The sequence below is a fragment of the Tachypleus tridentatus genome, chromosome 8 (genome assembly GCF_004210375.1).
Source record: "Tachypleus tridentatus isolate NWPU-2018 chromosome 8, ASM421037v1, whole genome shotgun sequence".
NCBI classification, from domain to species: Eukaryota; Metazoa; Arthropoda; class Merostomata; order Xiphosura; family Limulidae; genus Tachypleus; species Tachypleus tridentatus.
Window position 1 is genome coordinate 90,229,786 of NC_134832.1, and position 26,070 is coordinate 90,255,855.

The 26,070-nt window shown below is 35.3% G+C and overlaps 1 protein-coding gene across 2 annotated transcripts in view; it reads right to left on the reverse strand.

Moving 5' to 3' along the window:
* Positions 1-428: 428 nt before the first annotated feature.
* LOC143222912 (galectin-8-like) overlaps positions 429-26,070 on the reverse strand; it is a 55,970-nt gene continuing 30,328 nt past the window's right edge. For both annotated transcript variants that reach the window (XM_076450080.1, XM_076450081.1), the window contains exons 3-9: positions 13,775-13,979; positions 12,997-13,125; positions 11,941-12,029; positions 7,067-7,388; positions 6,407-6,484; positions 5,971-6,059; positions 429-1,563 (exon numbers count right to left, since the gene is read on the reverse strand). In XM_076450080.1, coding sequence (XP_076306195.1) covers positions 1,236-1,563; positions 5,971-6,059; positions 6,407-6,484; positions 7,067-7,388; positions 11,941-12,029; positions 12,997-13,125; positions 13,775-13,979 — 1,240 coding nt within the window. In that variant the 3' untranslated portion in view covers positions 429-1,235. The remainder of the gene's footprint in view (positions 1,564-5,970; positions 6,060-6,406; positions 6,485-7,066; positions 7,389-11,940; positions 12,030-12,996; positions 13,126-13,774; positions 13,980-26,070) is intronic.

Below are 26,070 nucleotides of genomic sequence, written 5' to 3' on the forward strand. Positions count from 1 at the left end.
CGTCGACAGTAAAATGTGACCCGGGTAAGTATTATATTTCTTGTTTTGCATGTGTATTCTTTATTTATGATTATAAAAGCAACTAAATTCTAAAAATTAGAAGCTTATTAAGTTAGATTACGAAAATAATAGAAAATAGTAATGATAATAAAAAACGTCTTCAAATTGTATGCTTGCAAGCAGTTTGTGTGTTGCGTGATCCGATACAGTAACGTGTGCTACATGTTCGTCGAGTGCTTTTGATTTGTAAGCAGTAAAAATTTGAAGAAGTTTTGTTCTGTGTTTATTTATTAATTTCTTTGAGAGACTGGGAGATTTATCAAGCATTTCGGGAATTGGGAAAACATACGCGATTCGGAGAGACTCACCGTGAATTTGGGAGTGTTGACAAACGTAGGTTTTTGTTAAATTAATTCAACAATCGAAGGTTGGAGTGAGAAGCAAAACTTTATTAACCATTTCCATGTACAGATTAGATTAAGTATAAGTATCTTCATATCACACAGAAACCTAACTTTTTGTTTCAATTACGACTACATACGGAAGAATCATTCTTTAGTTCAGAGAGACTTGGGTATTGGAAAATTTAAATTGTTAAATGCTAATATCTTGAACCTCGTCACAACAACAAAATTAAAATCAAAACGCACCGCAACCTCTAATTGCATAAGCCATTCTAGGGTATTTTATGCTACCATTCTTAACTGACTAAATACAACAGATCAGAATATGATGTTTTACTATTTGAATTACATTGGTACTAAACACTCACAAAAAAAAACGTGAAGCACACTTCGTGATTTTATCTTGTTTACATTTTGATATATTAAGCACCAATTCAAGTAAGTTACAAAATATCATATTAATGATTAAATACTGTTATAATCTGAAACCCATGCATGTAATTTATAAACCATAAAGACTAGCGCCACCTTAGAAACGTTTTGGTAATGTTACCGAAAATTAAAGACATTTTAATAAACATGTTACACATACTTCTAAAATACAGCCAGTTCTAAGCGAGCTATTTAAAAGCATTTTTACTTCACCAATTTGAAGCTGCATTTTAGAATACCTGTGATACCTGCGAAAAAAATGAAGTTACGCAAAGAAAGAAAAAAAAAAAGGAAGGAAAATTAATTTTGATGGTTTGCTTTACACTTCAAATTTGAAAGCCATAGTATAAATAAAAATAATTAAAGGATGGCTGTAATTCCAATGATATCATAATATTTTTATAGCACTAGTATACGATAAATGGAAATGTCGCCATTCACCAAAATGTGGTCCACACGAGACAGCCCGAGACGGTATGGAAAATCAGCTTGGGATACTCCATTTACAGCTACACGGTACTTGTCAGCCTGGCAGAGAATTTGGATGTCAAAATGACTATTTCGGAAAAAAGGAAACTTCTCTATAATTCGAACCTCCTCTCCCCAGGATCCTTCGTCTCTAGAGTTCTGTACAACAACTTCTCCCTCAGGATCATCCCAGCGAGGATTGTAGTGAAACATGATATCAGCTTCATCGCAGTTGTCACATTGCAAATTTATGTAAAATCTGAAGGTAAAAAACATACAAAAACAGCAACATAAAACGAACTTCTTGTTCTATATTAAAACACATTTTCCACTTTTTCGTAAACGTTTTAATACAAAAGATATTCTGAGAAGCACTCAACTGAGCTAAGGCTACTCCAATGAACCCTACAACATACAATATTTTAAATTTTCAGAACAAGGTGAAGGTGTAAGTATAGGTGCTAACTTGTTGAAATAAGATATTTTAATATTGTTACAAGGTTTCAGATCAGTTTTAAATCATCAACTGAAAGTGTGATAGATCATTTGTTTAGAGATTTAAATGTAAAATCAGAAGCTGAAGTTCATTATTAATTCTGATCGTGTTGCAAATTCTTATATAGATTAATTTTCAAACAAATATTTTGTTAATTCTGTTGTATTGGCTTGTTTTGAATTTCGCGCAAAGCTACACGAGGGGTATCTGCGCTAGCCGTCCCTAATTTAGCAGTGTAAAACTAGAGGGAAGGCAGCTAGTTATCACCATCCACCGCCAACTCTTGAGCTATTCTTTTACCAACGAATAGTGGGATTGACTGTAACGAGTCGAGTGCCTTAACCACTTGGCCATGCCGGGCCAAAATTCTGCTCTAAATGTTGAAGATATGATTCTACCTATTATATATTCGAAAATGTAAACTTTGTTTTTAAAAAACACGAATGTAAATTAAATAATGTAACAAGTAAGCTCAGAAGCGAAAGTCGTTCCAAAAACTTTCTCAAGTTACATTACGACTGATGATTTAAAACAGTTTGTGAAATAACAGAGGTGCAAGTCATAATAATAATAATAGCTATTTCTAGGCATTGGAAACGTTTCTTAAAAATTGGCATATCACTATCTGAAAAATTATGAAAGTCATTGAATATGATATTGTTTTGATAGTCTTTCATTCTTCTTTGAAAATACTGCATCCTCAGTTGCCAATGCTCAACGATGCTGTTAAAATATGCGGGTAAAATATTCACAAAAAGCTCTAGTTTCTTCATCAAAATGCACACATCAGTTTAATAAATTACTGTTACAATAAAAACTTGCAAGCTGTTTTAGAGCTTAATAGGCTATAATTTTTAAATTATATTGAAATACATATCTTCATGAGTCGTTTTGAATTTGAACTTGTTAATGATAGGCTTTAATAATTTAAAGGAAAACGTGTAAATTTTTAATGTATAATGACAGTTCTAACACGTGAAACGTTTTGAGTCATTAAGTTTTTGAAGGGTAACTACCATGTATAACATCTGTTTCCTTGTTACCTCGCTGTTAATACATTAACCAGGATATCATCACACTTCATTCAAGTACAAAAATGTTTCCATATATTAAGAGGAAAAAAAAAGATTTAGACCTTAAAAATATACAGGCATAGCTCTCTCTTCGTAAGAATCTATAAAAAATATTCTAAAAATTTAAATAGCACCGAGATGTTCTCTGCATATTGTTTTTTACTTTGCTGTTTGACTAACTAAGGATTAAGGTAATTAATTTTTTTCCCCATACTTCAAATTAAATGTATCCAGATTTAAAAACCTTCAAATCTGTTCATGCAATTAATTAGTACCGTCTAGAACAGGCTATTCAGAAGCAAAACTCCGCACATAGATGTCGGTGTTGTCATGAAATGAATTCTTAGGTTTTTGATGCAATATATACCTACTGTATATAAATATTAAAAACACGGTAATATAAAAACATTTAATTGTGGACGTTTCGAAAATTCTTCTAATTCCATCAGAACAATGTGCATACGGATTTTGAAAAATGAATTTTTTCTCCAGCTAGTATTTTCTACAATTTGTTTATTTCATGATTATATTCATATAACGTCCGATAGCGACGATCTCCCAAGCGCGCCCTTCGTACTTTTGTTTAGTGATAACATGTGTTCACATGCATGAATAGTAACTTGAATTATTCAGTGGCACATTCTCTCTCTCTCTCTCTCATAGGTATTTGGGTATTGATGTTTACATACCCAAGAGGGTCAGGTTTCGTCGACCTCTTCCTCCTTCCTTTGTATTTGTTTCTGCATCTTTCAAGTGTATTTATACATTGTACACGAGGACCAGAGTAATCCGCACTTACTCGGGCCCCTTTTAGGCCCGGTACATGGTTTAATTGTTTGTTTTGAATTTCGCGTAAAGCTACTCAAGGGCTATCTGGGCTGGCCATCCTTAATTTAAAAGTATAAGACTAGAGGGAAGGCAGATAGTTATCACCATCCACCGTCAACTTTTGGGTTGCTCTTTTATCAACGCCCCAAAGCTGAAAGGGCGAACATGTTTAGTGTGACAGGGATTCGAACCCACGACCCTCAGAGATTACGAGTCGAACGCCTTAACCCACCTGGCCATGTTGGGCCACATGGTTTAATGATCTGCAATCCTAGTTTAGTCACAGAGACAGCAAGACATATCTGACACAATGTTCCCCTGTTGTAATCCCAGATGGTTTACTTCTTGATTTCTTGCTGATTCAATTCATCGATAGATTTAAACACAGGATTTAATTGACCCGACCAAGACAAAGATTTTACGACGGGGCGGAAATTTTCTCCAAATTGCATCCCTCTACTATTTCAGCTTTATCTTCCACCCGTGGAATTCCGTTCCAAATGTCACATGTTCTGCCCCAAGAAGAAAATCCAACATTTTTTTCCCGTGTTACTAAGTGGCGTCCACCCGATAATAACTAAAACAAAGTTAATCATCAAAACAAGAACTCCACACTAAGTTTCATGCAATCCACAAAATCCACTCCAAGCTTACTGGAAAGACGACCCAATTTATCAAAATCGTAACCGTGTCTAAAGAAACCGCAGACAATATGCCTGCAGATTTTTATTTTACCCATTTCATTACAAAGCCGAGAAACCATGTTGCAGAAGTATCCGACGTCCCATATCGCCAAGATCCCTTACCTTCCAACCAGTCATCAGCAACCTAACACAACTACTTCACAGCTTTTCACCAGCCGTTCCAAACCCAAGGATAAAACACAACTATACATCAAGCTATTCAGGCAGATATTCTACAAACACATAACTCAGCTATCATGTCAGCCAGCCAGCCAACTGAGATCTAGCTTTATAAAAGGAGAAAATCTACCCAGTCTTAGTCGCCTCTTAAGCCCACCAATGACCCCGTCCTTTCCTGCTATTCCTCCAACCATTTTTCATTTAACTCACCAAATGCCCTGCAGACCGACACCTTCGTCGATTATTCGCCGATGTTTAACAAAGTAATAGACGATCCCTGTGACAATTTATCCTTCCATCTGCTAATGAGGATAAAGACTCACACTAAGACAGACTATCCATGAGCTAACCCTTCTGTTGTTTCCTCACGAAAAAAAAATCCCGTTGCGCCAGTTTACTACCACGCCAACTATTACTTATTCTTTTACCAGCTTGCCTTATTAACATCTAGGTTTGACATCACTGGTCACGTAGTTTATTTGGCGCCTGAAAGTGAGTTTTCTTGGGGTACCCCTGTTTCCCTCCACACCACTGATGGTCCATAAGTCGGATAATGGCCGTTGGATAGCAGAAAAGTGATGCAAATAAAAGCTTCGAGCATATCACGAGCAGGCAATGAGAAACTGTTTTTCTGAGTGCCCTGGTAGCCTTTCGAGGTTTACCCTGGGAGATATTAAACCGAAACTACCATGTTAATTAAATAAGAAATACGAATAGATTGAATGGGGCCATCATTATTCAAGCAGTTAAGTAATCGCGAGTTATCAATCTTTTCCATCATTACTTTTGTTTTGTGGTATTGGTAAGAACGTGTAAATGCGTAAAATATTCCGGGCAAATGTATATTTAACAATGTTTGGCTTTTGAAGAACGAGTACAAACGGTATTATGTATTTACCTACTTGCAGAAGAGAGTTACTTTTCTACTATATGTTATTCCTGAGAATTTCAAACCGTCACAAATATACGATTTCATAACACAATTTATTTAAATGAACATAACTTCGAACTGAAAATCTCACGCAATCAATGGTCCTATAATTCAAATATTTCTGTATTTGGGGAACACACCGAGTTGATTTACATCATGTATTTCATTCAATACATATAACAACTTTCAAACCTATCTAGATAATTTAAAATTTCAAAGCAAAAACAAACGGAAATAAAAACTACTGCTAAACTTATTATTGTTTTTGAATAATTTTAGTCTCTTTTCAGCTGGTTTACACATGCATCTTGTGATATTTGATTAGTAAAATTAATACACCATTTAAACCATAACGAAGGGTCGGACATGCAGAAACACTTATTTTTGCAATAATAAATAGTGGTTTTAATTACGTATTTTATTAATCCCACTTTACGTAAAAAAAATCACGTGATAAAAGGAAACCAATAGTTACCGAGAAGGGTCTTTGTCACAAACTCCAGAAATAACCACGACTGAGCCAGGAATAAGTCCATAAGGGATGCGGGAAGCAACAGGACCAGTCTAAACAAGTAGTTTTGCATTAAAGACTACTAAACAAAGCAAATTATACCAAATTATAGATTGTATAAAATAAAATGTTAATTCCTTACTAACAAACTTGGTACGATTTACTTTATTAAAACAATTCTATTTCCAGTTTTATTTTTAACTTCCACTACTAGGGAGCGATATAAATTATCTGGTTTTCATTCGAATTTATTAATGTACATTATTTTTTGATATTTTTGCCAGTTTAAAAATTTTATTTGTCGGTTTCTGTGTTTTCTTAATATTTAAATAAACTTTACTCTGTTCAAAATTTTTGGAAATCTTATTCACGTGTGACTTCATATATCAGAAGAACGTACCGGAAGAACAAATCGCTGGAAAGTGCTAGTTTGAAGATCACGTGGTGTATCGTCACCAAAATCAGGAGGTAGATGGATCTAAGAAAATAAGTTATTTTAAGAGCAATTTTTGGGAGAATACATCGGTAATTTCTAGTAGGTTTGTATTACAGTGTGATTATTCAAATATAGCATACTTGCGATCATTTTTTTTTATTTCAACTTGAGGTTTTATGTTAGAATAAGACTTGTTTTTAACACAAGCATGACGTTTCAACTATTAGCGCGATCATTCTGAAGTACGTACTGTTAGGAGTTTAAATAATGATGACGTCAACTACTTACTGTTAACACATTTTGCACTGATGTATTTTTATTAAAAACAAACAAACACTAAACTACTTATAAAGACGAGTTAAAATGAACTAACATTAAAAAATTAAAATACTTTTACTGAAAAGTTCGTTCAATTGTAATATCTTGATTTTTTTTATAGTAATCCAACTATTAATAACTAAGGAACTTCAGTAACTCAAGTAAGGTTTCTACATATTGGAGGTTACATTCTTATACATTTAATTTTAAATAAAACAACACCAGGTGTAACGAAATAGGAACTTATTTAATTTTGAATCTAACATCGAAACATTTTTAACGTTTTATTATGATTAATATTCTTACGGGTGCGCTGTTAATCCACACATCTTTCACGTTGACATCTCCTTCAATGCTTAACGTACATGCTTTTTTCATATCCAGTCGGTGATCAAATTTCGAAAGATGCTTCCCGTTCACCCAAGAATGAAACCCTTCTTTATCCACACAAATGAATAATGCAAAATCCTTTTTTGCGATAAAGGGCATTTTTTCTTCGCGCTGTTCGTCTGCCCACGTTTCGTCACATAAAGTATTACAAACTACCAAACCTTCTGAAAGTCGCGGATTAAAGTGGAAAACAATGTCGTCGGCCTTTCTGGATCCACATTGAATATTAACAGTAAACCTGCCACAAGATCAAGCATTTTTCTTAAATAAATGTTACAATATCATAATATCTGTAACTGAGTGTAAACTCTACTTTAAAAATATGTAAAACACATGCATATTGGATACATCAAGTGGGGTACTGATGCAAGTTTTGAGATGGTTATTGTTCACTCAATTTCCACATTTGCGCCGCCTCTGGACGAAACACAAACTTACTAACAAAAACAAAATGTCGAGGAAAATGACAATAAACAACTGATCTTTTACTGTTGAAACAGTAAAGTGGAATTTAATGTGCAAAGTGGAATTTTATTCTAATTGAGAACTGATATTAGTTAAAATAAAAATAACAATTTAGAATATTAATTCGGCTTTAGTGAAGTTATAAAAACTTTTGAACAGTGGTATATTGAACAAAATATGTTACAATTACTACGACTTAAGATTTGTTTTACTAAATTGGACTCGCATCGTTAGCACTAATGCTATACACTTGTTAACCAACGAAATTAATGGTATTCTTTGTTTAAATTTTTATCATCGCCCTATAATGGTTTTAAAGGTTTGTCAGTACTTTCTTTATAGTGTTAAATGTATTGTTATGTATCTGTTATACTTACACTCTAAAAATTATTCTTTATAACAAAATTTTAGAAGCAATTGTGACACTGTTAAGCTAATATTTAATTTACGAATAATATTGTGGGTTGGTTTGAATTTCGCGCAAAGCTACACGAAAGCTATCTGCGCTAGCCGTCCCTAATTCAGCAGTCTAAGACTAGAGAGAAGACAGCTAGTCATCACCACCCACTGCCAACTCTTGAGCTATTCTTTTATCAACGAATAGTTGAATTGACTGTCACGTTATAACGCCCCCACAGTTGAAAAGGCGAACATGTTTGGTGTGACGGGGATTTGAACCAGCAATTCTGGGATTACGAATCGAGTGCCTTAACCAACTGGCCATGCCGGGCCCATAATAATGCGTATCCACACATTTCTATTTGGTGCACAATATTTCCTTACTATCCGCACTCCTCAAGATATCAAAAAGTTTTGAAGTAACATTTGTATTATAATTCTGTAAATAGCAAGCGAAAGACAGACAATTAATTTTATTCTATGTTTTGCGCACGCTACTTAACACGTGAGGTGAGACAACTTACTGAAGAGCTAACATAGCCAAGGTTACGCCGTGGGCGTCTAAGTTTATGTATGACCTAAGAGCTATGCGCTATAGAAATCATGTCTATATATATATATATAAAATAATTACTTAAATGAAACATTGGTTTAACGACAATTCTAAACATAATATATGAGTAAATTTTATTAATTAGAAAATATTTAATTTTCTTCCTTAATTATCTACAATTATTACCAATAAATGATAGAATGCAATAAACTATTTCTTTGGAGTGTATAAAGCTTTAAAATAATTCCTAATAACACATTCAATTTTTATGATGGAATGAGGGAAAAAAGAACTAACTATTTGTATGATCGAGGAATTGAATTTTTTTAAAATTCAAAAGTTAAAATATCTAATTAAATATACTGTTCTGTAAAAGATTACTTATGTTAGCACTTGGTTTATTTGTTTTTGAATTTCACACAAAGCTACTCGAGGGCTATTTGTGCTAGCCGTCCCTAATTTAGCAGTGTAAGACTAGAGGGAAGGCAGCTAGTCATCACCACCCACCGCCAACTCTTGGGCTACTCTTTTACCAACGAATAGTGGGATTGACCGTCACATTATACACCCCCACGGCTGGGAGGGCGAGCATGTTTAGCGCGACGCGGGCGCGAACCCGCGACCCTCGGATTACGAGTCGCACGTCTTACGCGCTTGGCCATGCCAGGCCTTGTTTGGTGCGACCGGGATTCGAGCCTGCGACCCTCGGATTACAAGTCGAGTGCCTTAATTACCTGGTTATGCCGGGCCGATAGCACCTGCTGTTAAAACTTCTACCTATATCAGCAGTTTTGGTATATAAGAAAAGTAAGCTGTTAGCTGAGTGTTTTTCAACTGTAAATCTAATATTGTTATGTTGCTTGTTAAGATAATTTTGAAATGATTGAATATCATATTTATTTTTAAAAACTACAAAAGTATCCTCAACATATCTTCATTATGTTTAAAATTATTCTGAACAATTTTTATCCACTTTTCTCCGTTATAACTTAAAAACAAATTAGCCAAAGATGGTGCAACACTCGAACCCATAGACACCTCATCAAGCTATCATAATGACAATTATTTAAAAAATAGACTCTTTGGTGACAAATTCTAATAATTTTATAAATACAAGTTTTGTTATACCTCTATAAACATAAAAAATTTGAAAAATTAAATTCCTACTTAACTCTGTTACTTCATTTAACGGTAATTTGTACACAAAACTGGCAGTATAGACAGGTTCGTAAAAAAACTACTTTAAAAAACATCACTAGAAAATTTAAAACTATTTTTATCGTAAATCTATTTGTTACACGAGATTAAAAAAACTCCTCAAAAACCTGCAAACTTATAAATGAAGGTACCTATACTTGACACTGTTGGTCTGATGGAACAATTTATGTAAACCATAAAATATTCCATATTAGAACCAACTGGTATAATTTCATTATAGATGACATCTGATAACAAACCTTCTTTCAAAATTAAAATATAATTATATAGGCGCCTTTCTTTTGCTACTGTAGGATCTGATTCTAATCTCATAATTTAGTGCTATCATTGTATTCGACCATTCACTGTTGATCATTCTATATAATTAAGGAAATAAAATGAAATCTATTCTGAATAATATAATTTATTTATATAATATATATCATTGTCTTTAAACCGATGTTTTAATTAAATAATTATTTTAAATATTAAAACAATAACCCCATAACACATCGTTCTTACGTCATATATAAGGGTATATTGGGAGACAAACTTCTCAGGGAAATACTCAAACATCAAGATGATATATGTTGAGATATGTGTAAAGTTGGTTATTCAGTAGCACTGCGGCAGTAAAACTTGGTTATCACCTCACTGGCCCAGGGATTATCGGCCCGCCGGGATTTTGCTCAGTGTCCCGGCTGTCCAATTTGCCCCCGATCATATATACACCTACATGTTTAAGGTGTAGCTTTGACGATGTGGGCTCTACAATACGTTATCTGAGCTTACTTAAGAGTATATGCAAAACACAGGATATAAACAGTTGTCCATTCTTCACTACTCTTTACAGGGCTTTGTGACACAAATATCATTTCAAAATATTTTAACATTTTGGGAGTGCTAACACAAAAGAAATGTTCTGCACTAAAAACATTTTTGGATACACAAAATATGTTCTTACATAAATGTAAATCAAACATAGTGAAGACATATATGTATTAAAACTTGTAATATTTGAGCTGAAATCATGAACTACCACACCCTTTAACAACCTTTGGTAGGAAGGCCATCTCATGGGTGGTTCAGCTGGGTTATTTTTATACGTTGTCTGCACAAAAGCGTGGATGATACTAGTTTTGAAGGATTTGTTTGTTTATTTTGAATTTCGCACAAAGGTACTCGAGGGCTATCTGTGCTAGCCGTCCCTAATTTAGCAGTGTAAGACTAGAGGGAAGGCAGCTAGTCATCACCACCCACCGCCAACTCTTGGGCTACTCTTTTACCAACGAATAGTGGGATTGACGGTAACATTATAGCGCCCCCACGGCTGGGAAGGCGAGCATGTTTGGTGCGACGGGGATGCGAATCCGAGACCCTCAGATTACGAGTCGCACGCTTTAACACACATGGTCATGCCGGGCCCGTTTTGAAGGAAGACTCTCGTGTATTTTAAGCTCTATAGAATGCATAATAATGCTAATATCAGAATGTCCAGAATCTTATTGGTGATTATTTTGGATAATTTCATCTGATCAGAAAGGATGAATAACGTTCGGTGAATTTCTCTGACACTTTTAGCCATTTAGTGTACATTACATGTACCTGTAACTTTCTTTGAAGTTAATACATTTTAAACGTTACTCTATCTTTTCTATTGTCTTAAGATTTAACCGAATGATTCATCTTAGTTTCAAATCACTGGAATTTGTCTTACTTTTGAAACACTAATATATCAATTTGTCTCTTGTCCTCTGTCTCAGTTTTGCGTGCTCTAACTAAATAATTGGACTTAAATTCCTGGACGTTTTGAATTTCGCGCAAAGCTACACGGGGGCTATCGACGCTACTCGTCCTTAATTTAGCAGTGTAAGACTAGAGGGAAGGCAGCTATTCATCACCACCCACCTCCAACTCTTGGGCTACTCTTACTAACGAATAGTGGGATTGACCGTTACATTATAACGCCCCCACAGCTGAAAGGGCGAGCATGTTTGGTGCGACGGGGATTCGAACCCGCGACCCTCAGATTACGAGTCGAACGCCTTAACCTACCTGGCTATGCCATGCTGTAATTCAAGCAAAAGATTTAAACTTAACACCCAAAATTCTTTTCTTCTAATAAACGCATGTGTTCAGTTATATATTTTTGTTTTGTTTTAACTGGGTTACTTACCTTTCTCCATTACTTGGAATATTTCCACGGATGAAAAATATATCCCCTATCTTCGTCTTTCCAGGTATGGAGCAACGGAGGTGCTTCGGCTATTGATAAATAGATGCAAGAATAAATGTCAAATTCACAAAACTCTCTTCACGTTAAACATTTGGAGAAGCACCAACACTTTGTGGTTAAAAAAAAGAAAGAAAAAATAACATCCAACAATTTCACAGTTTACGTCAAAGAAAACATTACCTGTTTTTTTCATGGGATTTATTTGTTGTTGAGAAAAAAGCTACATAATGGGCTCTTTGTGTTCTGCCCCAACAGGTATCGAAAACCGATTTTTGTGTTATAAGACCCGACGTACCGCTGAGCCACCGGGAGAGGGGAAGCAACAGGCGATTTACGCTCTGTCCAAGGAATTATAAGGATTTCGTTTCAATAAAAATAAAGCAATAAATTATAAAAATCGTAGAAGACGAAAAATATAATTCAGGCTGAACTCTTAATATAATAAACGATAATACAAACACCATCAATTCGGTGGTGTAATATTAATTATAATAATATTATTATGTACAAACTGTCAATAATGTGATAAGGCAAAATACATTTTTGAAACAGAAAGAAGAGCAAACATAAAACCGTATACATATTATAGATCTAGGCTTCTTTTTATATTTATTTGCCAATTTTTTCGTGTTCTATATGAATTAATAAAATAATACACTCTATAGAAGTTTTCATGTCATACATGTTAAATTACATAAGCCTTAATTGTTTGTTTTTTAATTTCGCGCATAGCTACACGAGGGCTATCTGCGCTATCCGTCCCTAATTTAGCAGTGTAAGACTTGAGGGAAGGTAGCTACTTATTATCACCCACAGCCAACTCTTGGGCTACTCTTTTACCATACATTATAACGCTCCCACGGCTGAAAGGGCGAGCATATTTGGTGTGACGGGGATTCGAACCCGTGACCCTAGGATTATGAAGGGAGTGTCTTAACCACCTGGCCTTGGCGGGCCATAAGCCTTTAACACAGCTCTGATTTAAAAAGTCCTTACTAGCGTTTCCACGGGGATTTGAATATTGTATATGATGACGTCACCGGTGAATGATAGGTGAGTGACGTTGGTGAGAGGAAGTCCGTCCCGATGGTTGAAATCAATGAACTTGTTACCGTCAACTTCAACCTAGAATTACAACAGGAGAATCAGTGGTATACGTTAATTATTATAATTAAATACACTACTTCAAAACTATTTTTAGATTAATGGGTGCTTCAACTGAAACTAATTCGTACAGATATAATAATACGCTTCGACAAAAGCCAGTAACTCTTCTATTCAAAGCTATTAATGTGAACAAGGTAATTTCTAGTATTAGGTGCGAGTCAAAACCTTCTTATTACATAGCACGTTAGTTGAAGATCGTTTCTGATTAAGGTACGAGTTGACAACCGAATATTTCGGTTATTTAAGAGAAGGAAACAAAATTAAAACATTTAAATACATTTTGTTTTACTATAATACAGAAAATACTCTTTATTCGGTAGTGTGTGTTAATTTTGTAAAACTCACTTACCGTCAAAAATTGGCATGGAAAAAATAGTTCAATTCTGTATATGTTAAAGGCAAAGTAAATAATAAGCTATTAGCCTAAATAATTCATTTCTGAGTTTTTCGAATAAATTTATGGTTTTGTTAGTGAAATATACATACTATTAGGCTCAAGAAAGTTCAGATAATTGAACAGTCTTCAAGGTAGAATTTGTTCCTAAAGAATCTTTTCAATTTTGAGATATGACATGTGCAAGTTTTATTAAGCTGAAAAATTTCTTACTTCGTATCCATCTGACTGGGCACTGATGACCACCAAGAAAGGCGTTGCGGGATGGAAAGGGGAGTCCCCAAATGTCTCCTCTTTACCCCACTCTCCAGCACGGGAGTTTCGTACCACTCTAAAGGTTTCCTGAAATCTCGGATTGAAGTGAAAGTAGATGTCCGAATATTCGGGATCATTTCCCCGCTGTAAGTTGATTGCAAACCTAGAAAACGAAGCTGGGTTAGTTTGTCTGTCAAATCTTGCAGGAGGAAGTAATTTGTTGTTTTATAACGCAAAGCCACAAATTGGACTTTCTTTTCTCTACTCACCCCGAGGTATGACATTCTGGCTCTTAGCGTTGCAAGTCCAAAATTTACAACTGAATCACCAGGTGGACTAAGGGAAAAATTACGCGGCAGAGTCAACTGTTTTTGGCTCCAATATCTAATGAACTCTATAAAGTACTGAAAAAGGAAATAGTAAGTGGCGATTTTGGTAATCCCAGTATCGCCTTTCCTTCCAGCAAATTAATATGAAAATTTGTATAATGTATTAATAGAAATAAAATGCATATTATGTATATTTTATCGATTTCTACTGAAACATCAATCACTTACGTTCAAACAGACTTGACATTAACATCAAACAGCTACATGTACCACCATATTTGTTACAACTGATACTTTAATATTTCATTATTCCATCATTTTCATGGATATCACTTAGGTTATGCTTTCTTACAGGCATTATGAGTTAGACCAATATTTGAAAAATGTTTACATGGTCAGAGAAATTTATGTAGACATTGATATTTAACAGAAACACACGTAAAGTAAACAATAAAGTAATTGTATTTATAATAGAGTACAGAGTATGATACAACTATGAGCAGTCAGTTTATGACAGTTTTATGAGTCGAAAAAAACAACTGAGATAAAACAAAGAATAACACTTATAGTAAAGAAAAACAACTAAAAGATGTTTATAAAGTCTATGAAACGAATCGAAACTAATTTTTTGCAAAATAAAGTAAATGTTCTAGTGAAGGCAAACTAAGCTGATTTTCAGAAACGTTTGGTTGTGGTTTGAACAAAGTGCACATGCGTGTTTCAAATCTTAAAAAAAAAGTGGAGAGAACCATAAGAAATTGTGTTTGGTATAATTTTCTTTTTTTTCTGTTTCGAGGATAACGTACACGGGTTAAGTGTTGTTTATGTGAAATATTTTGCTTATAAAAACTAAAGTTAAAATCGAAACCAGTCGTCATTGTGCCATCGTGTATCACATTCATTACATTGAAAATTTTGACTGAGCCAAAAACAGGGAATGTGATTATGAATTCAAAAGTCAATGTGCTAATTGGACTTCTAGAAGAAAAGTCATTCTAATGATATGAGATTTGTAACGTTTCATTGAGAAATTTACAAGAAATGGTTTGGACAGACAAATACAACCGCATTATTTAAATATATATAAAATGAACGCTCGGACTTTCATAACAATGTGCTATTTAACACTCAGTCTTTGTTTTTCAAGATTGACCAGTAGACATGTCTAAATAATGAAAGTATGACATCAGTCCACTGACACTCAAAGTTCTAAACATTTTCGGAGTCACATCTCTGACGTAGCAAGGTGGAACAGTAGTTTTGATAACACTGATGATTACATATCTTGCGATAGCATAACAAACATTGTGGATTTGAACATGTTCCGTCTCTACATACTCTGTTACGTATTATAATTTATTTCGGACGAGTCTCCTATTTATTATGTTACGTACGATATGTATTACTATTTCAAATAACCGGAAATTTCAAATTTCAGTTTAGAAGTTACCAAATGTTAACCATGCTACAATCAAGGGTTCGATTCCCATCGGTGGGTTCAGCAGATAACCCAATGTGGCTTTGCTATAAAAACACACATACACACACCAAATGTTAATATGTATTAAATTTAGGATATTTGTCAACAATATTCACATACACAATTTTATATCTTAACACAAATATATTTTATACAGTTTATAATAACGGTTATTACTAAAAGTTATTACAAATGAAGGTTTACATCGATTTTGTTTACGAACTTATAAACAATACTGAGGCTTATAATCGGGTCTGGAACTAAATATTTTATCCACAATCCAAGAGTAAATTAATTCTGAAATGATATTGTCACATCTTGCTTAAGATAGCTAGTTCGGTTGGCCTAACGCTGCTTATGAGCTGATTTTTACCAACGAAGGTATCCAATGTCCTCGTACAAATATTAACATCCAAAGTTAATTAAATGAAGTTAAACGGGTTTTAATGGTCAATATCTATAAAGGTTCCTGATCAAATTCTGTAATTTTCCGATTAATGGACGTTAATCAATTATAACGTACTGTGCTAGTTGGCGGTGGGTGGTGATGACTAGCTGCCTTCCCTCTAGTCTTACACTGCTAAATTAGGGACGGCTAGCACAGATTGCCCTCGAGTAGCTTTGTGCGAAATTCCAAAACAAACAAGCCATTGAATTATTTTCACCTAATAACTCAAAAAGATCTGTCACTGAAACAACGTTACTATAGTATACAGTTTTTCGGAATGTGTCCTATACTTATTGACACCACATTCTTATTCACAAAGCAAAGTACCCGTAAAAAAAACAACAAACTTTATGATTTCATTCCTGTAACGTAACACTGACCATAAGTACATTATCAAGTGAAAAAGGAAAACCTTCTGCAATATAGTAATACAACATATTGTCACTTAGTTAATTTTACATACCGCTGAGTTAACTTAGTGCTTATATATATAAAAAGGAAAACTTTCACGGAACCAACTAAATCTGTTTCGATAAATTGTATAAATTTCGGAAGATTTCCAAAATTTATTATTATTATTTTAATTTTCAAACATGAAACTGTGTGCACTTGATAGCAAAGTCACTGTTAACTAGGTTAATTTCGTTAAATAAATGGGAAATGTTAACTTTCCGAACTACGTAAATAGTCTTAGCAAATAAATGGAGATATTCGCAGATAAACACAGTGGTTCCAGCAGGACAGGTTATTATTCCTCATAGCCAGAGAAACAAAGTTCGTGCACTACTCTCGGACCCACTGATTTCTCTGAAGGATAAAATCCGCACTCATAATATTATTCGACGATAGTTTGTTGTAAATTATTCTTGCGCTAGTTGTACATTATCGTATTTTAACCCTTTACAGGAATGCAGATTACTTTCCCATGAAGTGTTGTAGCAGAATTGTATAGTTTGTATTAGTGCATCCTACAGTGCTGAAAGTAACACAACAGGCTCAGGGATACCTGGAGGTTGTACCCTTTGTTTTTGCTTATAGAATGATTAAGTACATCTTGGGAGAGTTGTTTCCGATGTAAAATAGATTTATGTATGAAGTGGTTGGTTCTTTCAGTCTACAAGAAAAAAATGTCAGATTTTTAAAGATGTACTTTAGCCTTTCTCCAGATTTCCTGCTATCTAAGATGGCAATGTCCTGGGCCTCAGTTCCTAGTGCACTTGTCACGTACACCGACATGTACTTTGCTGTTAAGTTGTTTTTTTTTTAAACTAAATTAAAATTCAGATTAAATCTTCTACAGCACATTTTCTACAGTATTTCCACTTATGCCGTATCTCTCTCTTCTATGAAAAATCAGCACACCTGAGAATAGTGCACTTTAACAACAGCTAGATTGGAATATTTGAACTCACTGCCCGAGAAAACTCGTAAATTTGTTCTGTAACATATTTACTGTTACACATTTATTTTAGTGCCTACACTTGTTTCTGTACAATTTTCTTTTGCATGTGACGTATTTTCTTGACTGTGTATTGCGTAAGTCCTGCCTGTTCTTGAAACTTGTAGAGAATTCTTGAAAGTAAAAAGCAACGCGCTAGAATATTGTTGCAAATGAACTTTGGTAAAGGTTTTAGCGATTCGCGTGATTTGTATAAAAGTAATGCGCAGAAAAGATAATATTAATCGACAGCCACAGTCACTATCTATAGGCCTTGGAAGCTAAAACTGTAATTAACGTCTATTAATCGGAAAATTACATAATTCGATTTGGGGTTTTGTAGCGTAATTTGACCAGAAACGTTATAAATTTCACGTCAGTGAATTACTTTGGACGTTAGAATTTCTACGAGAACATTAAATATATTCATCGGTAAGTGTTCGAGTTTCACCGTGTGGGTATTTGGGTATCGATGTTAAATACCCAGGAGGGTCAGGTACATCAGACCTTTTCCTCCCTCCCGAACGTTGATAGCGTCTGACGTAAGGATTTTTTTTTTTAAGCTTAGGACCTGAGCAAAAGTATAATATCGTACTCAGGCCCATTTCAGGGCACAGTCCATACATGGACGCACAAGTTTTGGTTTTTTTTGCATTTTTTTCTCCTTGTTGTTTTTCTCCATAGAGAAATGCTCTACTACTTGTAGTAACAATAATGGTAATAATAATAAAAAAAAATAAATTGTCTAGTGCAAGGTGGCCAGCTTGAATAACATTTCTTAAATACATGTTAAAAGGGGAGAGGTATTTAGGATTATTTACATCATGTACGTGGTATCTGTCGAGATCACACATTAAGTTATTCTTATGCCAATTCTTATTGAAATATTTTAGAGAATTATGCAAGAGTCTTTCAGATATTGTGTCTATGTTTGCATATTTGTGCATAAATGTGGATGAAGTGCTTTGTGGTACTTTATATGCCGAAGTTAGAACTGAATTTTGTATTCGTTGAAGATTCTGTAAATGTGTGGGCGCTATGTTAATTCAGGCAGGTGATGCATATTCTATTACGGGTCTAATGTACGTTTTGTAGATTTTGAGTATATTACCTGGAGATGTTCCTTGGTTTTTTACCTGAAAGACTTCTTGCATAGTTTGCTCTTTTCCAGATTCGTTTCATTATATTTTTAGTGTGCGGTAACCACGTTAATTTTGAGTCGTATGTTAGACCTAGAAATTTAGCAGATGTGACAGTCAGTAAAAGTGATCCATTCATGTAGAGCTTTGGTGGATCTTTTTTCAGCTTGTTCAGTCTGCTGAATAATATCACTTGGGTTTTCGGGATATTGATTTTGATTCTGTATTTCTGGCAGTATTCTTCGATGTTACTTAGAACTGGTTGTAGGTTCGTTGCTGCTATTGACGGAGTGGGGGCACTTTTCCAGACTGCCACATCGTCAGCGAACTGTAATGCAAAACCTAAATTTAGGTCCGACAGAGGCATATTACTCACATACATGATAAATAAAATAGGGCTAACAACCCCTCCCTGCGGGACTCCTGCTTCGGGTGAAAAGGGCCCTGAGTGGGCCCCATTCACATTTACTTTGCACATTGTTTTCCAGGACGTTGGACAGCCAGCAAATCGTTTCCTGGGGTAATGCCATTTCATGTAATCTGTGACGTAAACCATTATGCCACACTGTGTCAAAAGCTTTCTCAATGTCGAGAAAGCAAGCTACAGTACATTCGTTTTTGTTGAAGCTGTCGGTAATTGATTCTGCAAGTCGAATCAAGTGGTCTGTAGTTTGGCGGTTTTTTTCGAAATCCGTTTTGAATTTCTGGTAATTTTGAATTTTCTTCTGAGTATACTGACAGACGATTACTAATTATCCTTTCTAATACTTTGCCAATGCAACTGGTTAGGCTAATCGGGCGGTAGTTGTTTGGTTTATTCGCTGGCTTTCCTTCTTTCTGGAACATTAAAATTATTGCTTCCTTCCAAGAAAAGGGGATATATCCTGCTGATAGCGATAGATTAAATAAAGCTGTTAGGTGTTCATATAATCTCCGAGTGCCGTGTTTTAGGAGGATAGCTTAAATACCATCTTCACCAGGGGCTTTGTTTTTTGTGTTGTTAATAGCAGTTACGACTTCTGTTACAGTGATATGTTTAATCAGTTGATGAGTGCTCCAATCTTTTGTTTTTTCTTGGTGTATAATAGTGTTGACTGGAAATTTAGGTGTAAAAATGCTTCTGTTGTGATCAATAAAGCTGTTAACTGTATTAAAGAAGTATCTGTTCATGTCTGGTTCATGATGTGTCTTGAACGTGTTTTCTAGGTGTTTTTTAAATATCTCGGCTTTTTCTGTATTAGTGTATGCTGTTTCTCCATCCAGCTCAAGTGGTGGATATACTGTGTTTGTCGTTCCTGTATTTGTAAATCTTTTCAAGTGTGTCCAGAATTGTTTAGGATTAGTTTTGTGATTTAGATCGGAACAGAAGGTGTCCCAGTTTTCTTGTTTTTGTTGTCAAATTAAATGTCGTATTTTGTTCCTAATTGTGTTTATCTGTGTTTTAAGTGTAGGGTTGCGATTTTGAATGTACTGTCTGCGGAGTATACGTCTGTCTTTTATTAAGTGTATTATGTCTTTATGTGGTTGCCATGAATGGGTTGTTGTGAAGTGTTTTTGTTTCGGTATAGAACTGTTGGCTGCATGTTTTAGACACTCAGAGATGATATGATAGTATGCATCTATATCTGATGCGTCCGCGGCAATGTGTAGTACTTCGGGAGGTAAGGTTTCATTTAATATAGTTTGGAAAACTGGCCAATTAGCTTTGTTGTAGTTCAGTTGGTCTTTAACTATGATTTTATTTAAGTGGGGGGTGAGATTGAAAATACACCAAACTGGGAGGTGGTCACTATCCAAATCGTGATCAACATGAAAGTTTACGAATTTACGACTCATATTTGACGAACACAATTCATCGGTAAGTAGTTTTGGTTTGGTTTGGTTTGTTTTCTTCAAAACAAAACAAAAACCTTTTACACGTAGTTTGGATCATGTCTAGCCCCTTAGCATTTTAAAACTACATACTTGTACGAACTGGTTTGTATCCATTTGCTCAGGCTATGAAACAAATTACTTTTACACGTAGTTTGAATCATGTCTTACCTATTAGTGTTGGAAAAAAAAAACTACATACTTGTGCGTATTGTATTATATCCATGGGCTTAGGCTATGAAACTGTTACAATTTTTTTATAGTAGCTGACTCGCAGCTTATGATGACCTAGTGCTAGGAACAAAATAAAACTGAATGTGATATATTATTTTGTTAATGTTGTAAAAAGAAAGCTATTGAAAGTCGCACGCAGTTTACTGCATTGCACAATATACTTGTAAAACAACAATAAAATAAAAGTAGGAGACCAAGATGGCTTATCGTTGTTAATCCCCCTTGGATATGTGCCAAGCATGCGCTTTCTCATGTTACTGCAGCGTCCCGTGATCAAGGTCAAGGTGTAAGTGGTTCTGTGGCTGTAAGCCTGAAATTCAGAATGTTCTTCCCAAGCACCGTTTCTCTCTCAAAGGAATTTCACACTTAGCTGTTAATTAATGTTGCATGCACTTGAAAATCACCATAACACATACGAATATGAACGGATTTCGTTTGCCATTTGTTACTAACAATAGCCTAGCTCTTCTTATCGTTCCTCAAATTGCTACCGTTTTCACGTGTGTTTTATCACTGCGAGTTCCATGAGATTTCAAAATGTTTAGAATAACTTGCACTGCGTTACGTTAATAACAAAATTAACACCAGTTACTTAAGATATCTAAAACAATTTTAGTAGTTTCTAAAATTGTGCTACCTTGTTAAATTCTTTATTCTTTACAGATATCATTCCTAATACAAGAGCCTAATTATTTACATAAGTCACCCTTTCCCACTGTCTGAAGACTCACCGCTAAACACAGGTTTCGATATTCATGATGGGCACAGCGCACAACAGATACCTGTGTGAATTTTTTGCTTAGAAAATAGTTTACATAAAAATATTAAGCAAAAAAATCTTGATCTTAAACTAGTAAATTGAAGTATTTTGCTTGTACAGTATAATGTAACTTCCAATATTTGGAAATATACTAACAACTATATTGAGGAGCAATTACATAGGCAAACTCTTCGAAACAAAATTCGCTTAATCTCATAATTAAACTTTTCACCATTGAGGGTGCTGCTTTATAGTACACGAAATGACGTAATGAGTCCGGTATTTATAAACAGTAATTCTTCCCAATTGAATGATACCAACCTCATTCCTTAATCACCCCCCCCCCCAAAAAAAAAAGTCAAAATAAAAGAAAAACAAAAACCCCCTGCTAATTTCAATAATCTTTCACGAAAGGGAACGAAGAGGAACCACAACATTCCTGATCACCCCAGTTGGAGAGAATTCTTCAGATTTCTCTCTCTAAACTAAACCCCTGCCACCTTAGTTTGCATTTGTGTAATTGAATGATTGTCCTGTGTTGACTTTCATAAATAAAATTAGGCTTGGATAACAGGTTCTTATAAAACTATTTTCTTTATGTTGAACAATGACGATATGAAATAAATACATTACAGTTTATTTGTTTTTAATTATATTACGAAATTATTTTTTTATGGAAAAATAAAACAAAACGTAATACATAATCAAAATAGTTTGTTATTTTAATAAATGTGTTGCAGCACACGGATACACACAAGTTGTTTTGTTTTTGAATTTCGCACAAAGCTACTCGAGGGCTATCTGTGCTGGCCGTCCCTAATTTAATCAGTGATGACGAGAAACCCACTTGTTGAGAAAATTTATATGCAAAAACGGCTCGTTTGGGCTGAGAAAACACTTTTACATAGAAAAGCGAACAACGTTTCGACCTTCTTCGGTCATCGTCAGGTTCACAAAAAAAGAGGTAACTGACCGGTCAGTTGTAACAGTTGAACTTGGCGTTCCTGTTTTATTTTGATTCTCTCTTTGAGATCTTGTGAAAAATTTCTGCAGTAAGTTGTATTGCTTCATGACTGGGTGTTTGTGGAAATAGTTTTATGACATCAAAGCTAGACATAATGACATTACTGTCTAAACTATGGCCACACTATATATATATAAAACCTTTATTTTAGTCGCATACATTGCCATATTCATTTACTGGACATAACTTATTTTAGCCCCGTATTACCATTTGACAACTTGAACTTTTGTCACACCCTTCAAACTTTTAAAGGTATGCCAATTTCAAACTTCAGATAAGCAGTTAAATAGTAAAACATGCATGTTTTATTCTTTGATGCATATCAAACAAAAAACTTGCCGCTCGGAAAGTTTTCCATCTGTAGGCAGTGGAAGAGTTAATCAAGCAGAATAGTGTAATCTTCTACAGTTGTGTTTTAATAATATAATGGTTTAATTTTCTGAAAATCAGTATTTCCTCTGAAAATCATATATTCAAAACTAAAAACTATCATTACAAATCCATTAGTTCAGATGCCTCTTCCAATTGACTCTCCTGAAACACATCTAAACCATTACCGAGTTTTGCATTCTTTTGTCTCACGTATGTGAAAGGATACTGAAAACTGAAAATAAAGAAATTCAGCTAATGATCAATTTGTAAGCACATAACAAATGGAACTTTCATATATGTAATGAAACAAGTATTAAGTCACCCAGTGGCACACAAGTAAGTCGTGGACTTGTAATGCTAAAAACCGTGGGCTCTTGTGACTTCAGTGTCACAAAGGCCATACATTGGTGGATCAATTCCAGATAAAAGAAGGCGATAAGTTAAAAACTGTGACAAATTTGTAGCTTGGATAGGATAACATCTCCTTCAGATCCTTGGAGAAACAAGACGACCAAAGAACAAGAGAAGATTTGATATGGAAAAGCTTGTTACGATGTTATTCACTTCAAGTTGACTGCCAACTGCCGCGAAGTCGAGTCTTCAATACAGGACTATAGTCCATACACGAGGAGCATGCCCATTATGACACTAGAGTAGGCAGACTTAGTTGATTGTTAGCAAGCTTGTTACCGCGAATATCGACGTTACCAGGTACCAAGAAAAATTGATATAAACGGAAGACAAAGAGAAAATGGGCAAGCCATTTTAGAATATCGAAGAAAACAGGGTGAGAAGTAATGCTAAGCGGTTATAGGGCAAGATGAGAGCTAAGAGAATCAATGTGAATATTACTGGTGTACTGCATAGGTCCTATTGATCTAGGGCAAGAGAAATGGCATACAAATCGGCAATAAACAGAAATTGTAGAGGAGGTCCTTTGAGTACAAACAAATTATGACAGAGCTCATAGAGTCACCTGATTTCGAATCATCTGTATAAATAGAAAAGGAAGAATTGTTCAAAAGATGTTCGGCAAAGAGAAGATGGTACTTCCAATTGGGAGTATCCACCTTCCTCAAAGAAAAGTCACATGTGGAGATGATAATAAGCCATGTGGGATGGGCCAATCAGTGGAGGTAGCAACACACCCTACTTAGCCAGCTGCACCTGGATACAAAGGCCAAAGGGAAGAATGGCACACCATCTATTCCGAAAAAGAAGAGTTCAATGAGGAAGGAAGACACAACCACAGGGCGGATGCTGTGATAAGGATTGAAGTTTAATAGCTTACTGCAAAGAGAGTTAAAAATGTCAGAGGTGAAGAGGTTTGTAGGATTCAGTTACAAACTCTGAACTGGAGAAGTGTGTAAAGCTCCTGTGCAGAACCAAAGCCCCAGATGCCAAATGGAGCCTAGCATCCTCAAGACCTAGGTTTTGAGAGTACCAGAGATCAGAGACCCATAGTCAAATTTATAAAATGGAAGAGAGGACGCACAGGATGCCCAATGCCCTCTTACACTTAACACGTAGTTGTCTGATGTGAGGAATGAAAGTTAGTTTAGATCAAAGATAAGCCCCATGTCATTTGCTTTAGACACAACGGGAAGAAATATATCTCTAAAATAGCTTGAGATCAGGACATATACTCCATTGGTGGCAAAAGTGCATGGGAATGTTTTTTGAGAAAAAAACCGTTCACTGTGGTCTACTTCAACAAGCAATTGAGAATAGTCTCAAGCCGCCACTCAATAAACCTCAAGTTTGACGACTGACACGAGATGTGGAAGTCGTCAACATAGAGCCTGTTTGCAACAGAAGGAGGAAGTTGTGAATTGATGGCATTAATCTTGATACTGAAAAGTATGAGATTCAATACACAGCTCTGAGAGACTCCACGTTTTTGTGGAAAAGGATGGAAAAGTATCATACCCACACAGACTTGAAATTGCCTGTCCAGTAAAAACGTTCTGGATAAAAGTAGGTAAATGGCCATGCAACCCAAAGGAATGGAGGTCCCGCGAAATGCTGTTTCTTCATGTTGTGTCGTAAGCCTTTTCAAGGTTAAAGAACACGGAAACACGTTGTTCTCTCTTTAGGAAAGCTTCACTGACTGACTTTTCACGTTTAATCAGGTGTTCCACAATGGAGCACTGTCGACAGAACCCAAACTGGGTGGGTAAGAGAAGGAGGTTTGATTTAGGGAACAAAACAAAACTTTCGTTAACCATCCTCTCTAAGATCTTACGTAGACAGTAGCAACTGGACGTTAGTCAGAAAAAAGTTAGGACGATAGCCTGGCACCAAATATCAGGAAAAACATTCTCCTGCCAGATATGAGTAAAACAACCAGAAACACAGCAAGAAAGACAGGAGGGAGATGGTTTAACACCTCATAGCGAACATCACAGGCCAGACCAATATGCTGCCAGATCGACGAAAAGCAAGATTGAGCGCCACCTGTATAAAGAAGCGACTATAGTCAATGAAACGATTGGCCTGAAAAGTAAGAAGTAATTGATCTGACAAATATTGATGACCAGGTAGGTGGGAAAAGAAACAGAAGTGTTAGGTGCATGACAAAAACTCTCTCCAGGCGCATCGATGATGCAATGAACATCAATAACTTTCTAGACGCTAAAGATCAAGATGGAAAGGAGGTGGTAAGTATGCTTGCACTGATCTTTCGAATATTGTCCCATATGATTTTGATACTTTTGGTTGAAGAAATTATAATTGTGAACGTAATGGAAGATTCCTTTTGCATAGACATGGACCTGCTGGAAAGAGTGGGATACCTGCAAAAGGTATTCCAGGCCCGTTTCTTGAACATTCTATGCCTTTTGACAGGCATAATTCCACCATGAATGAGGAGACCATGGAAAACATGTCAAGGTTTTGGGAATAGATTGAGCAGTTGCCTGGACAATACATTCAGTCACTGTTACTACACAGTTGTCTATCAATGGCAGGATTACGTTTAGAGAAAGCAGTGAAAGAAGGCCAGTTGGCTTGACCCATCTTCCACTGAAGTACATGGGTCATGTAACATTGGCCATGGTGAATCTTCCTCAAAATGACGGAAGATCACTGCCCTATGGATCACTGTCAACCCTGCAAGAAAGGTGAGAGAAACGTAAAGGAAAGCAGATAGAAAGGTC